The sequence below is a fragment of the Cebus imitator genome, unplaced genomic scaffold, assembly GCF_001604975.1.
Source record: "Cebus imitator isolate Cc_AM_T3 unplaced genomic scaffold, Cebus_imitator-1.0 Scaffold155, whole genome shotgun sequence".
Classification (NCBI taxonomy): domain Eukaryota; kingdom Metazoa; phylum Chordata; class Mammalia; order Primates; family Cebidae; genus Cebus; species Cebus imitator.
The window spans coordinates 3015049-3031279 of NW_016107470.1; the positions used below are offsets into that span (position 1 = coordinate 3015049).

The following is a 16231-nucleotide window of genomic DNA, read 5'->3' on the forward strand; positions in this document are numbered from 1 at the left end:
AAAAAAAAAAAAAAAAAAGAAAAGAAAAAGAAAAAGAAAATCAAGTGGGCATTAGCTCTTAACTTACACTCTTCTCCAATCTGTTTCATTATTCTGATTGGCTGAAAACCAGCAAAATTCTGGTCCCATTGTTATGCAGCTCAAATGACACAAGGACTGGAACAGAGCTTTGTACATTATAAGGTAATTTTATACATTAGAAGATGAAAGGTGTTATCATTATTGGCTGTTTTGGAAAGGAATTGTGTAGATTACATTTTCTTCATAATTCTTTTTCATTTCAAGGAATATTTTGTGAGAATACAGGGTGGTCTGGACATTGTGCTTACATTGTCCTTGTAGGAATATAATGACTGGTACATAGGAGCAGAAGGTATTCCAAGAATACCAGCCAACAAGATAGTTTTCTTTTTCTATGTGAATCTCACAGTTTAATATTCATTCAGATTATTCTCAGAATGAAAGAGAAAATGGGCTCCTACTTTATAGTCATCTTTAACTTGATGATACTTGATCACTAGAATATTGAATCAGCTGAAAAATAGTAGAAAGAGCCCAGGATTTGCAGAAAGATGCTCTTGGTTCAAGTCCAAAGTTGCCACTATCTAAAAAACCTTGGACTTGTCACTTACTGTCTCTGAGTCTTGGTTTCCCTCTGCAAAATGGAGATACTAATACTGACCTCAGCAAGCTTGATTTTTGTATAAAGTAAGATAATGTGAAAATGATCTTTGTTAAACATAAAGTGCTATGTAGACATCACCACCATCATCATTGTTACAATATATTTATTGAGTGCTTATTATTTTATTTGCATATGTTAACTCATTTAATCCTTATAATTAATCCCATAATATTGGTATTATTATTATTTGAATTTTCAGGAGGTGAAAACTAAGACATATGGAGGTTAAATAACTTGCCCAATATTGCATATTAAATGGCAGATCTGGGATTTGAATCAGGCAAACTGACTATAAAGCCTGCTTCACCCTTATTCCTAAAATAATGATATTCTAATAATTTAAAAGAGTTTCAGAACCTCCAAAAATTTATCAGTAACCCATTGTATGTTGAGAACTCATATGAAAAACATTTTGAATTGAAAAGTTCTCCCTCTATTTTCTTTCCGCTATTTGATTTAAAATGTTTGGACTTAAATTATGTTATTAAGATGATATTCAGATAAAATTTAAAAGAAGTTTTAGTACAATTCAGTGTCAATCTCAAAGAACATTTCCATTTCTCCCCAAACATTAAGTTGGAGAAAAAGCTTTTCTAAACCTGATGCGTGAATCTGTTACTTTCAACCACTTGGCATAAGGAAGTCCCTTCCAATCTATAGAAGACTGTATTCGTCTTATGACTGTAAAAAGGCCAATTGAGCTTGTTTGGTTATTGGTGTTAAACATGGAAGGCATTGGCTTGTTTCTTTCTTATTACTTGGGAAGTTGCAAAGGCTTCCTCTTAATTGGACCCTGTCCGCTAAAATGACCAAGAAGGGAAGATGGAACCTGAAGATGAAATCGAAAGTCCGGAAGTCAAAGTATGCCCTACTGACAATTTTAACTAAGACTGGAGAAAATATGAGAGGAACAAGAAACATCTGTGTTTATACTCTAATTAGTCCCTGTAGTTATATGTAAAATAATTGTAGTTACAGTTAACAATTACTGTTAACTGTAACTTCCTAGGAGCCACGCCCTGTGCCAACATTCTTTACACATGAGAGTTAAATGCTTAGCTCTCCCAGCAACCCAGGCTGGTGGGTGCTGACGATTCTGAGGAGTAAATCCTATGTGGTGCTGACACCCTGACTGACAAGTAACACTCACCAACTCCTGCTTGTGATAGTAAGAGACTGGCAAGCATCCATTTTTCTAAGCAAGAAATATCTTCAACTTTTTGTTCCTTTCCCAGATATAGACAGGATGCCCATTTGAAAAAGAAAACAAAAACAAGAGAGAGAGATGAAACTTGTTTAAAAATCATGCTTACTTGGTTTTTCTGAATCTATTAAGGGAGAGTTGGCCTTCAGTTTCCTAAATGTGGAAAAGAGGTGTAATTGGATGCCAACATCAGCTTCAAACATACCCTTATAAACATAACAAATCTGTTTGTATTGGAAGGTAGTGGAGTCAGGCTTCTGGAGACTCATCTGTAAGGCATAGACAACAGCCCTCTGCTGTCTTCGCCAGTGTCTGAAGGAAAAGTCATCGGCTCTGGAGCCTGAGGGCCTGCAGAGAATGGAAGACCATGCAACATTGGGGTACTTCTTGGCCCTGCAATTGGTAGGGAATACAGGGCGTGTGAAACCAGCAGATCAAAATCTTTTCGTATATCGCTATTTGTCACATTGGGATAAAAAAAGTCAAATCATAGTTTTGACCAAAAAGAGGAAGTCCCAGGTATGACAGATTCTAGAACACACAGCAATTATCACTCTATTTTAAAGCTGAGGATCCCAGAGCTCAGTGTAGGTTAAGCCCCTTGAGTGATGAAGGTGTAGTTGGAATCCAGGTTTGTTTGCTTCTAGCACTTGCTCCTCATAATCGCCACATTAGATTGCTTCCCATGGGTCACACAATTTAAGTGGATGGGCCTGGATCAAATCCAAGCCCATAAACCAAGTTTATAACTCCCTAAGGAGATGTGCCTCTGTGTTAGTGGCGATTTTAACAAAATTTATAGATACTGAATATGTATCAGCCCCATTAACGTATATAGGTCTGAATTCATTCATTCACTTACTTATCCATTAAAGATTTATTGAGTGCTATGGATATGCTATGGTATTAAGCACAACTAGGCAAGAGTGACTGCAAGAGAAACATAGAATAATGAATCAGATAGATTCTGCTCTTATGAGCTTACATGGGAAGTTAGAGATATACATAAATAAAGCATGAATGACAAGCACAAGAGAGTTACAAATAAAGGAGGTAAATGGATTCCAGGTGTGTGTGTGTGCAAGTGCGCATGCAAATGAAGATATGTGCATGTGTTTGGCAACTGAATAGGACTAAAGAGAGTGCTCTAAGCTTGAACAATATCAGGGAAATAGAAAAATGACTGTAAGGAGATCTATTGGGTTAGCGTGATGAATCCATAAAGAAGCAATGAAATTTTGGACTGAAACTGTAGGCAAAACATTCTATTTTATATTCAAAAGGGTGATATGATTCGCTCTGTGCTTCAGCAAGAGCTAGCAGACATTTCTGCGGCAAGGGACCAGCAAAACCACTGCCTGTGGGTCAAATTTGTTTTATGGTGTTTTTTTGTGACCAGTAACCTGAGAATGATTTTTACATTTTAAAGGTTGTTGAAAAACAAGAAAGCAAACAAAGAATAGTATGTGACAGAAACTGTATCTGCAAAACCTGAAATATTTACTATCTGCCACTTTACAGAAAAGCTTCCCAACCCCTGCAGTATGTAGGATGCATCGTTAGGGGAATATTGAACTAGGGGACCAACTTCACAGGGAATAGCAATAGTCTAGGCAAGGAAGAATGAGGGAATGAGTGAGAATGGAATTTGGAAATGCAGGAACTGGGGGAAAGTAAGGCTAGATATTTGTGCATTTGGGAGTTATCTTGATTAAAATGGTAATGAAAGTCATAACAGTGAGTGAAAGGGAAAAGAGCCAATAATTGATCTTAGGTAAACATTTGTTTTTAACATGGGGAGGAAGAAGAGGATCTAACAATGGAAAACAAAATGAATAGTATCAGAAGACATTCACAAGAAAGTAACGTTAAGAAGAAAGAGGAAGTTGACAGCCTCAAATGCTATGGAAAATTTACAAAAAAAGTTGTAAAAGTGATGGCCTAATATCTTTGCTTCCATTTATTCCATTAGCACAATTTATATGTCCTTGGCTTTTGCTTGCTTTATGCTGCCCTACCTAAGAGAGAATGTGATGATAATGAGGTATCAGAGCTTTAGCTGCTAGAGTACAACAGTGACCTAGCCCTTAAGTTTAGCTTCTCATGTTGTATGTCTATTATGTTCTAAATAAAGGTAGATGCCAAGTCTCTTCCAACTCTTCTCAAAATACTTCTTATTCATGTTTACTGGTGGATATGCTGTGATTGCTAGGGTCTGAATATTCATGTCTCCTTCAAATTCTTATGCTGACTCTTAATCACGAAGATGATGGTATCAGGAGGTGGGGCCTTTGAGAAGTGATTAGGTCAGGAGGTCTTTGCCCTGATGAATGGGATTGGTGCCCTTACAGAAAAGGCCTGAGGAAGCTTGCTTGCCCCCTTCACAACATGAAGATGCAGCAAGAATGTGCCATCTATGAGAAAGTGGGCCCTCACCAGACACTGAATCTGCTGGAGTGCTGGAGTCTTGATCTTGGACTGCCCAGCCTCCAGAACTGTGAACAATAAATCTCTGTTGTTTGTAAACTACCCAGATTATGGTATTTTGTTATAGCAGCCTGAACAGACTAAAACAACGGTCCCTGGAAACTTTTTGACTGCTGAGGCTTAAGAAAAAAATTAGTTTATTTTGATTTTTATTTTTTTGAGACAGGGTCTTGCTCTGTCACCTGGGCTGGAGTGTAGTGGTGCCATTTCAGCTCACTGCAGCCTCAAACTTGCAGGCTTAGGAGATTTAGCTAGGACTACAGGTGCATGCCACCACACCAGTTTATTTTTGTATTTATTTTATTTTATTTCTTTGTGAAAACAGGGTTTTGCTATGTTGCCCAGGCTGATCCCAGACTCCTGGGCTCAAGTGATCCACGCTCCTCAACCTCCCAAAGTGCTGGGACTATTGGAGTGAGCCACTGTGCCCAGACAAAAGTTGGTTTATTTTCATTCCTGTGTATCCTAAATTGATGTGTTGGATAAACAGACACGGTACTGTAGTTGCAATGTTTGCTTCTTAATTTTAGAATCATTATTGCAAATGAGAACCAGCTGTAGAGAAGTAGGAAGCCCATGTTACCATACCATAAAGTCTGTGAAGTGCATTACAAAAACCTCCAAGATACAGCCAAGAAAGTAAGATGTTATCTCCCCTTCCACTTCAATTCCCACCCGTCGCTCATTCTCTTAAAAAAATATTGCTTCTATTGTTTTGTGTTTTGGTACTTCAGAAACAATATAAAAATAGTCCTATAAAAATCTTTGGTTTTACTGTAAAGATATTGTTGACAACATTACTCAATAGTATCTTCTTAAATGACGCATGTATGAAATGCCTCTTTATCTTCATTTGATAAATAGATTTTTCTTGAGCTTCTGGTTTATTTTTGTCATATAGATCCCGTGAATTATTGTGATGATTGTACATAATATTTGTTAATTAAAGGAAATTCTTATAACATTTTGGCACACTTTAGCTATCCGTCTACTTTTTTCTAAACATCTTTATAACATTCACTCCACTGAAATGTAATTGATTTTTATCTTTAGCTGGTGTTTTGCGAGTATATTTAAAATATCCCTTAAATTCAATTAAATGCAATTATTTTAACTTAAATAAATTTTGAAAAAAAAAAAAGAAATTAAGATGTTAAAGTAATTTTACCACATAAATTATGGTTAGAAAGCTGTTTTTTTCTTTTTACATTCAGGCCATGAATGCACCAATAAATACTCAATAACTAGCATAAAACCAGAATAAGCCATTGGACAACTATCTTATTTTGGAAACTATAGGGCAGAATTAAGAAATAGTAAATAACATCCCACTTATTAAAATTGTTAAAGCAATTTACCAAAAACTGTGTAGTAGTAAAGTCAAAAAACTGAAATATGCTCTAGGTTCTGAGGTAAGAAGAATAAAAATAAGATTATTACCTATATGTCATAAACAAGTAGTACTAAAATGAAGTAATCTTGGAGAAGGCAACAAATTAGTACAAAATTATTAGTGCTTTATTTAATTTTTATCTTCTAACATAATTAAATATGAGCTAACATTTCACCTTTATGGGGAAAAATAGTCTGGCATATGAATATTTCATTTGTGTAAGAGAAGCATAATGGATAAAGTTCATTTGATGCAGATGTAGATTCAACAGCTAATCATTGAAATCTCTCTCCCTCTCTCTTTCTTGTCACAGCAAGTATCTCATTTAAAATAATTAATTACTATTTAATCTGGGTTACGATAACCCGCTAATTCTAGCAGAGGTTACGCACATTATAAATAGTGTCAGGGTCTCTCGAGAAGCAATGATACATAACAGCTTTCACCAACACACAGCTTAGACATAGGCTACCAGGCCATACCGTAAGATTGTATTATGCATTTTTCTGTTGAAAATCATAGTAAGCATGTGTGAGATGTAATAGCTGGATGCTCACAGTTTCATGTGATTGTGCAAGTGAAAATGGCAGCAGAAGAGAATCTTTTCCCAGATGAAAGAAAGTATGGGAGTTTGGAAAGCCTGAATTATTGGCTGGGAAACAGGGTGGCAAAGGGAAGTAATGGAGGCGTGGGGATGAAATTCCAGACTGCATTCGGACTGTGGAGGGCCTCAAAGCCACATTAAATAGCTTGGACATTTTTCCGTAACAAAAGCAAGACCTTGAAACTGTCTGAGCAAGGAAGTTAGCAAGTCAGGCCTGGGCCTCAAGCATCAAGCCTGGAGCAGTCTGTGGGATAGCCTGGAGGAGGGACAACAAGGTTTCCTTTCTGGGACCAGGCAGAAACACACAGTGAAGAAAACTGAGGATCAGAATGAGGATGTTGCACTGGAATCAAAGCAGAGGAGGCAGACGTGAGAGACACTGCCAAAAGAAAATCAGAATAACTTGGAAACAATTGACTGGTGGCAGTGCAGTGAGGATAGGAGAACTGAAGCTTTCAAGGCTGAGAAAAAGAAACAAGAATTGGAAGGGGAAGCATTGAGGCGGTGTAGGGCTAGGAAGCACTGGAGGACATCGGAGAGGCTGATTTTGTTTCTGGACATGTAGAACTTGAAGTAATGATGGGACAATCAGGTGACAAATCCAACTACAAGCTGTAATTATGGCTGCAGAGATTGAGAGAGAAGGGCTAAAGTCAGACATAGTTTTGTGAATAATTTCCAATGAGGTTATCGGTGAAGCCAACAGAAGATTTATGATATTGCCAAGGAAAAAAAGGGTATTATAATGAAATACCTAAACGAGATTTAGCAACTGAGACTATCTTACTGAATAAATGAATGAAATTTAAAATGTTTTCAGGGTAACTAGCACAGAATACATGCAATTAGACTAAATTTACCACTTAAAAAATAGAGCATGTAATATGATATTAAAAACAAGAGCTGTATATGATTTTTAAGAAACTCATCTAACATACAGGGTACAGAAAAGCTGAAAATGAAAGAAGAAAAAGCATGAAAATTTCCTATATTGGAAAAGTATGAACTAAAAGAAGTTGATGTAAGTGGATTAATATCAGATGAACTGAAATGCAAGGCAAAGCACTGTCAGGAATAAATAAAGTCACTGAATAATGAGAGAAGAATATCTCACCAGGAAATATAGCTAGTCTAAAAGCTTATGAGCCTAACAACAACATGTCAAAATATATAAAGCAAAAATCTGACAGAATTTTAAAGAGAAATTGATACAATTTCTCATGATAGGAGACTTGAAATTACTTCTTCAAAAAATGACACAAAGAAGAAAAGGACTGAGAACAAAGAAGTTTCAGGTAATGTCCACATTTATGGATGAAAGCAACGAGAAGTGGAAGGAAAAGAAGAGGAGAAACAGAAAAGTTGAAGGACTAGCAGAAAAGTACAGTCATTGCAATTTTAGGAAGGTAGAAAAAACAGAAGTAGAACTCAATGCAGAGGAAGTAATAAAGAGAGTTACTGTTCAAGAAATGTACATTTTCTAGAGAAAAATCATGGAGGGAGTGCAAAGTGATGGGATATGTTGCCTGTTTAGAGAATGACTATAGAGAAGAAGAAAGGCACTATTTCCTCTGATATCATGGAGAAAAAAAGAAGGCGTAGCTCAAGATACAGTTGTACTGAGGTAAAGGAGAAGAAAGTGGGGGAGCTTAAATTTAAGACCCTTGATTTCTTTTAGGGAGGAGTCTTCTGCTGAGCATGAGTAGAATGAATCTTTAAATTCAATGTAATTTTAATCCACATCTGAACAATGTGTGTGTGTGTGTGTGTATACGTGCGTGCACGTGTACATGAAATCTGTAAAGCTGACTTTAAAATTTATCCATGAGATCAAAGGGCTAAAATCGTTGGCAACCCTGGAGAGGTGTCACAAGGAGTGTGACTTGCCCTATCAGTTACACTGACTAGAAAAGTAGGGCTGCAGGGCAGTACTGGACAAGTAGGGAAGCTGGAAAGACTAATGCATAGGTGGACACCTGCTTTACGAAAGAGCTGGCATTATGCAACATAAGGATGGACCATTCAAAAAATGGCACAGGGTCAGCTAGTCATCCATACGGATCTCTACTTCATATTATATTAAAAAAATCAGTAATAGATGGGTTACAGATTTAATGTAGAAGGTGAAACTAGACACATTTTAGAAGAATATATAGAAGAATATCTTTTTGATATTTAGGTAAAGAACAGTTTATTAAACAAGAGGCAAAAAGCACAAAACATAAAAAAGGCTGATGCATTTAACTACAGTCATAGGCTGCATAATGATGTTTCAGTCAATGACACACTGCATGTATGACAGTGGCCCCATAATATTATAATATCGTATATTTACTGTACCTTTTGATCTTTAGATACGTTTAGATACACAAATACCTACCATTGTGTTACAATTGCCTACAGTATTCAGAACCATAACAGGCCATTCAAGTTGGCAGCTTAGGAACAATAGGCTATACCATAGAGGAGAATGTAGGTGTGTACTAGGCTATGTTGTCTAGGTTTTTAGAAATATACTCTGTGCCAGGCGTGGTGGCTCATGCCCATAATCCCAGCACTTTGGGAGAGGCAGGCAGATAACCTGTGGTCAGGAGTTTGAGACAAGCCTGGTCAACATGGTGAAATGCTGTCTCTACTAAAAATACAAAAATTAGCTGGGTGTGGTGATAGGTGCCTGTAATTCCAGCTACTCGGGAGGTGAGGCAGGAGAATCGCTTGAACCTGGGAGGTGGAGATCGTGCCACTGCACTCCATCCTGGATGACAGAGCAAGACTATATCTCAAAAAAAAAAAAAAATACACTATGATGTACATACAATAATGAAATCACCTAACGACACATTTCTCAGGATGTATCATCGTTGTTAAGCAATGCGTGACTGTACATTAAATTTGGGAATTTCTATTGATCAAAGTACACCAAAAATACAGTGAAGAAACAAGCCTCAAACTGACAAATGTATCTGTAACACAACCAACAAAAGATTAGTATTTAACATATATGAAAAGAATAAGAGGAAGTGGCTGTGGTTTGAAACTTGAAAGACTATAGGCTATTTAGAACAATGATTGTAGGGCAGGAGAGCCTTTTGACTAGAGATAAACATGAGGATTGGCCCGAGTTATTGAAGGCCTAATTGAATTAGAACGAATGACTCAGCTTTGGGAGTGGTACAGAGAAGCATTAGGCACATCGAACAGAGTAATTGACACGTGAGGGAACCCGGATAGGAGAAGGGAGAGTGGAAAGACATAGTACAGACTCTCAATAAAGCACAAGATAAAGAAAACTATTTTGAACACGTTTTTACACAGATTACCTGAGGTGGTTGATCTCAGGCTCCTGAACAGAGAAGCTTGGCATCCATGTTCAGGTTCAGTATGAATGAAGTGGTGGGAAGGGGAAGGAAGGGTAGTTATCTTTGGAGCGGGGAGTAGATGTTAAAGTCTTGGATTTTGGAGCAGCAAGGCTGTGAGTGGAGGCATGATTCCCAAGTGTGACTGGGAAAAAATGGAAAGATGAACTGACTGGACGCTAGGAGGTCCGGCCACTGTCAGGGGAGGACAGTGAATGACAGGAGTCGCCAGTGTGGACGCAGAAGGTGGTGAACTAGGAGCAGGGCTGGTGTTGTCATCACCATGACTTGTTTAGGGCCATATGACTATGGGGCTTACAATGCTGAACCCAAGCGGTCCTCCTTCACTCCAGGGTGACAAAAGCAAATGTATTGCCCCAGTCTGGGCTGGCGGGTTGGCAGTGGTGATGAAGGAAGGCTTCTGCAGGAGCTCAGAGGACAGACAGGGCTACAGGAGGCAGCAGAAGAAAAGGAGCTGGCACTGCCCTCTGGAACATAAGGCTCTTGGTTTCTATGTATAATATCAGCCTCACTGAGTGCATGGCCACCTTGGTCCACTTTTGTTGGTCTTGATGTCCTCTATGACCAGAGCCCGCTTGAGAAGGAAGAGAATAGAGGGACACCCACTCCCTGACATCTGTTCCCAAATTAATATGTTGTAGGCAGTCTTTATCTCTTTAATTTCTATTTCCTTACCTGAAAACAATGATGGAACTTAGGTCACAGGTTGGTTTCTAGGACACATGTTTTCTAAAGGGGACAGGTTTTGAGTAAGCAGAGAAGTGAATTTCTTCAAGATCTATATGAAATGAGCAGAAAGTACAGCAGTATCTCCGTGTGATAATATCATGAGGGGCTGCCCCATCTATCTTGAAATTACAGACCCAAGGCATATTTCTAATGAGCCCACACCACCCAGAGGCCCATCCACAGTGCAGGCTTTATTATGTAAGTCAGTTAAGTACTGGGATGAGAAAGATGTCACATCAGTTCTAGAACAAATAGCTTAGCCAAACTTGGCAATGGTTGGACTGCCTCATAATATTATACCCCACACAGTTTGTTAGGGGAATCAAAAGAAAGTTGAAGGATACAAGAGAAAAGAGGAACTCTACAATGATGCAATGCCTCCTTCTCGTGTGTGCTATGCTGTGCAGCCTAATGAGTAGAAAACACAGGCTTTGCAGCAAGACAGTCATAGTTTCGCTTTTCCTGGCTGTGCACATCTCCCCACCTCTCCTAGCCTCAGTTCCTTCCCTTGTCTCTGCAAGAGGAGAAAATAATGGCTACCTTGTGTCTACCTTATTTTCAAGGCATCTAGTACTGTCCATGCACATAAATCGTCCCTCAACATTTGAAATTATTTTAGTTATGCTACAATTTTGATTTAAAAATTTCTAATTTCTTGCTAAGAACACATTTCCTGATACCAGAGCTACTAATACCTCACATTTCTTATAATAAATAACTTGCATTAAAATGCAGTTGACTTTTTCAGCAGGGGCCGTGATTAAACAACATGAAATATAAGCAGAATTCTGCAAAAACAGTCCCATGAAATACCCAGAAAAGTTCATTAGCCTCATTTGGTTTTATGACTTCTGATCGGTTCCTAGAATTTTGCTCCTAGCTGCCTAAGAAATTTGCAGGACTGCTGAAATGTATAGTCCTGGTAAGGTTTCTCAATTAGAATTGGCCTCAGTGTTGGAAAAGCATCAGTATTCAGAAGAGTCCTACTGTGGCATATAGAATCTCAGGGCCTTGGTGCCTCCTTGGACAGAGGGAGTATGTGAGCTCTAACACCATGAGCTAACCACATCTGAGATGGGAGGATGTCCCATGTGGGTGGTACTGTCATGGGTAGCAGAGTTCTTCCAGGATGACAGCAGTCATGACTGCTTGCTCCACCTGTTCACTGGCTTCTAGACATGGGGCAGACAGACTGTGTACCTAGGTATTGTCCTATTCTTTTCATCTTCACTTGTCTCATCACAAACCTGGGAGCTGCTGAAAGGTTTCTCACAAAGACTGTGTGGATGCTTTCTGGAGATGGGTCTTGCCCACTCTAATCAATTCCTTTTCTTTTCTAAACATTTTGCTGTCTCACTCAGCTGTTGGGTTTAACTGACCTTTGAGAATAGTCTCTCTGGCTGAGGGCTGAGGAGCATATACTCAGAGTGGGTGATCCACGGCACTGGCTTCAGTAAGACACTTTGTGAATAAAAATACTCCATACAGAGGTTAAACATCACTAGCTTTTAGTCTTAGCTCCTCATTTACTAATCAAATGAGCCTGAGTTTCCTCATCTGTAAGATGAGAGTAATAATTGTACCTCTCTCATCAGGACAGTGGCGAAGGTCACATGAGTTTATATGCATGAAGATCTAGCTCCCTGCTTGTTAAATGTTAGCTGATGTGATTCTGTTCACCCTAACAGAGGGTCTCTGATTGTATCACATTTGTAGGCCATTTTGCTCTGATTTTAGAAACACTTAAGTAGCTACAGAGCTTCCAGGATTTCTTGAGTCCGTTTCTCCATTTTCTACCTGTTCAGATGACTGTATGAGCCTGCACCCTTTGTCATTAAAGCTTTCGACATGAAGCACATCAGTGGTTCTCGACTTACAAGCAACATGAAACCCCAAACCTAAGAAGATCAAGCGGAAGCATTTTCCAGAAGGGGACCCATTTTGTCACTTCAACTCATTTGGTTGAGGCAGCCAGAGCACTTGGATGAGCTCCAAAAGGAAATGAAGCTAAAACTCTGCTGCACACACATTACTACCTTCAAGGCAGTAAAAGCAGTGTCTTAGTTACTTAGGAAAGGAAGCTACTGGAGCCAATGGAGCCTGAGGAGAGCCGTAAGCTCGGCCAGAAACAGAAAATGTTGCGTGATTTGAGAAAATGTTGTATGATAAGAAAATGACTGAGAATGTGGAGAGAGCTGCCCACAATTACCTACCAATTCCTTCTTCTTCATGCACTCCATGAGGATGATGAACAGATGCTGAGCTTGGGTTCGAGTGTATGTGAAAGTCTTCTGTATAGTCACCAACAGTTGGTCCCTCAAAGATTCATTTATCAGTCTGCAAATAAAAGCAATGTCAAAAGCAGGTCAACCAACTTCCATTCAGCACATATTTCTGAGAAATATAGACCTCAAGAGGGAATTATGAGGGTTTACTTTAGATATGAATTACTTCTGTATTTTTCTCATAAAAGTTATCCCACGTGTGATAATTTTAAAAGCAAGGCATTTAAAAATAAATCAGTTTTACTGTTTCAGAACCTAACAGTAAAGTGGAAAGATTGATTTAGATATTTTATTTTTCTATTTTTCATATGGCATATGTCTAATGCTCTCTTCCTCAAGTTCGTCATTGAAAAATACCTTCAATTAATCATCTGCATGTTTTTGGTAAGAATTTGGTATAGTACTGTTTTTAACAGTTTTATATAAATCTCCAGCAGTACTGCAGGATATTTAAATTGCAACATCATCTCTAATTGTGGAAATAAAGATATTTCATTAATAAATTTTTGAGCATTAATAAGCAGAAATAAAAGTTATGTTTTCCCCAAAATCATTTCATCTAGGAGGTAGCCTATCTGGCCTATGATTTAGGTATTCATTATTTATGTCAAGCTTTTGCTCTGTCACAGTGAATAGTAAGATGGTATCATATTGGCTACCTGATTAAAAGATAATTTTTATGCTACAGAAGAACAAATGAAAACAGGAAAGAGGCATCATATCTAGTCAATGCTCAATTACATCTTGAATATGAATCAATCACAACTAATTTTTAACTTATTACCCTGGTAAGAATGGGGCTTTCTCTATCAGCCATTAAATGGCACGGAAGGCAAACTCACTTTATTAATAACAGATGCTATTCAAAATCAGGAAGATAAAACCGCTCTCAAGGACCAGTGGCAAAATTATCATAATTTGCCAATATTTTACAGATTACAAATTGCTTTCATAATGAAAAGGTATCAGCAACTCCAAATAGTAAAATAATTATCTCAGTTGCTGATTACAGGAACCCTATAGACAAGGGATTTGCTCTATTTCACAGGCAGGACATTTTAGCCAGAAAGAGCCAAATGTTTAAGTTCATGCAGCAAATAAGCAGGAGTAGTCAGAATCAGAACCTAGTTCTTCTAAATGTTTGTCCAGGGCTCCTTCCACCACACCATGCTGCCTCTGCTGCCTCTGTTTACACCAAGTAGACCACACCACTGCCTCTCTTCCTCACTGTGGCTATTTGAGCAGGTAGTTGAGGAGTTTCCCTCAACATGAAAGCAAGACAAACTTTATTGCTTAAAAGAAGGCAAGATGGGAAGCTAGAAGATGTCTTCCTATCAGTGACCTGCTGTGCTCCAGTTTATGTGAGGTTCATCTGAATTCACTAGGTTGGATATTATGGTGGCCCTACTTTAAAGAGGATGGCATTCCCGATGACAGAACTATGCCAATGATTCTGGAAGGTCGCTCGGCTGGATGGAGGATTGGGTCACCCCTTTACTCAAGCCCCTAGAGTGTATCTTCTGTATCAAGAATATACATATTTAGGTTGGGCACTGTCGCTCCCATCTGTAATCCTAGAACTTTGGGAGGCTGAGGCAGGTGGATCACTTGAGCCCAGGAGTTTGACACCAGCCTGAGCAATACAGTGAGACCTTGTCTCTACAAAAAATTAAAAAATCAGCTGGACATGGTGGCGCATGCCTGTAGTCCCAGCTACTTGAGATGCTGAGGTAGGAAGACCACTTGAGCTAGGGAGGCAGTGAGCCAAGATCATGCCACTGCACTCCAGCCTGGGCAAGAGAGCCAGAACCTGTCAAATACATACACACACACACACACACACACACACACACACACATTTAGAAAAAGACGACATTGAAAAAAATAATGCCAGATCCTCTCAAGATTTTCTTAATTATTCTGAATGACTCTGTGGCCTTAGCTGTGGATCAGCTTGAAATCGTTCACTTATTCATTCATTGCTTATTCACAAATGTATAGTGAATGTCTACTTAGTGTCACACACTAGGATGTGCCAGGAACAGAGGAGCTATATATGCACTCCAGCCTTCAATGAGTTTATGTGCCGGTAGAGTAGGAAGACATGAATCAGCAACTCAATAGTGACTGTCAGTGGCAAAGAAATAGAGAAGCGTGTGGCAAATGAATCAAATCTAATATAAGGGGTTCAGGGAAGACTTTTCTGAGGAAGTGCTGTTTTATCTGAGACTTGAATGAATGAGCATCAGCATAGTCAGGGGTGGTGGGGTTGGGTAAGAGAATTCACAGCAGACAAAATGGCATGAATGGGCCTAGTTTGGAGAAAATAAAAGGTCAGTATGGTTGGAGCTGAGAGAGCAAAGTAAAGAGTGGAACAAAACAGGGCTGCAGAAGGGGGTGAGCAGATCGTGGGGGACTTTGAAGGTGATGTTACAGAGATTTTAGGTTTTATCCCCTAGACAATGAAAAGTCATAGACAGATTTAAGCAGAAGGGTGGCATGATCACATTTGTATTGCCAATTAATTTTCTTGAAAAGTAAAGACATGCACACTCAGACCTAGGCATGTGTCCACCTGACAGGTAACCCAAGTGGATGAGTCTAGAGAGTTGTGCAATATCAAGCATCCACTGCTGTTGTACATGATTAACAACAGAAAGGATTCTCCTGATTAGCCACTTCATAGATCTAATCATTCATCTGCAGGTGTTTAATTCTGATAACTACTCAAAATTTGTTCTCTGTAACCAACAATCTGTAATAAAATCTCAGCTCTCCAAGGCCATTATCTGCTTGACGGACCTGTCTGACACTTGTATCCAATCTGTCACTTTCTAAAAATTGAGGAATGATGTGAAATTTAGCTGATCGTGGGTTTCAGTGGTTAGGGGAGCTGAAAGACAGTAAGAATCTGATCCTTCGAGCCTAATTTCCCAGCTGCTGAAGTTGTGGCTTTGCCTAGATCATTTAGTGACAAGAACCATAGAATTCTAGAAGTGGAAAGATTCTCTAGGGTGTTTTCCAAAGTGTGGTATTGGATGGAACAAAGGTGATTTGATCCATTCAAAGCATAAAGTTACAGCAATTAAATATTAAATAACTGCTCCTCTTTCTGATTCAGTTTTTTTTTCTATCCTCCTGATTGCATCAAGAAGAAAATCTCATTGTTAATGCTTTCCTGCCTTTAACAGCTCCCCAACACTTGTAGAGCTCCCCTTTTAACAAAGAAATAAAAGATATTAGGTCTCATGCCTTTGGCAAAAAAAGTCTAATAACATCATTTTAAATAAGATCCCACAAAACACTTGATGTGTCTGTAGCACGTCATGGTTTAACACACACAATGGGCTTCAGACTTAATCTCATAACAAACTATGAGGCAAGTGGGATTAATTTCGTTTTGCAGAAGAGTAAACTATGCCCTAAGGAGGTTAAATGATTTGTGCTAAGTCATACCGCTTGATGAA

General features: G+C 38.7%; 1 protein-coding gene across 13 annotated transcripts in view; it reads right to left on the minus strand.

Annotated features, from left to right (window-relative positions):
- Positions 1–16231, minus strand: part of TRPM3 (transient receptor potential cation channel subfamily M member 3) — a 587648-nt gene that overhangs the window by 217965 nt on the left and 353452 nt on the right. For all 13 annotated transcript variants that reach the window (XM_037743827.1, XM_037743826.1, XM_017543459.2 and 10 more), the window contains one exon: positions 12693–12816. In XM_037743827.1, the coding sequence (XP_037599755.1) occupies positions 12693–12816 (124 nt within the window). The remainder of the gene's footprint in view (positions 1–12692; positions 12817–16231) is intronic.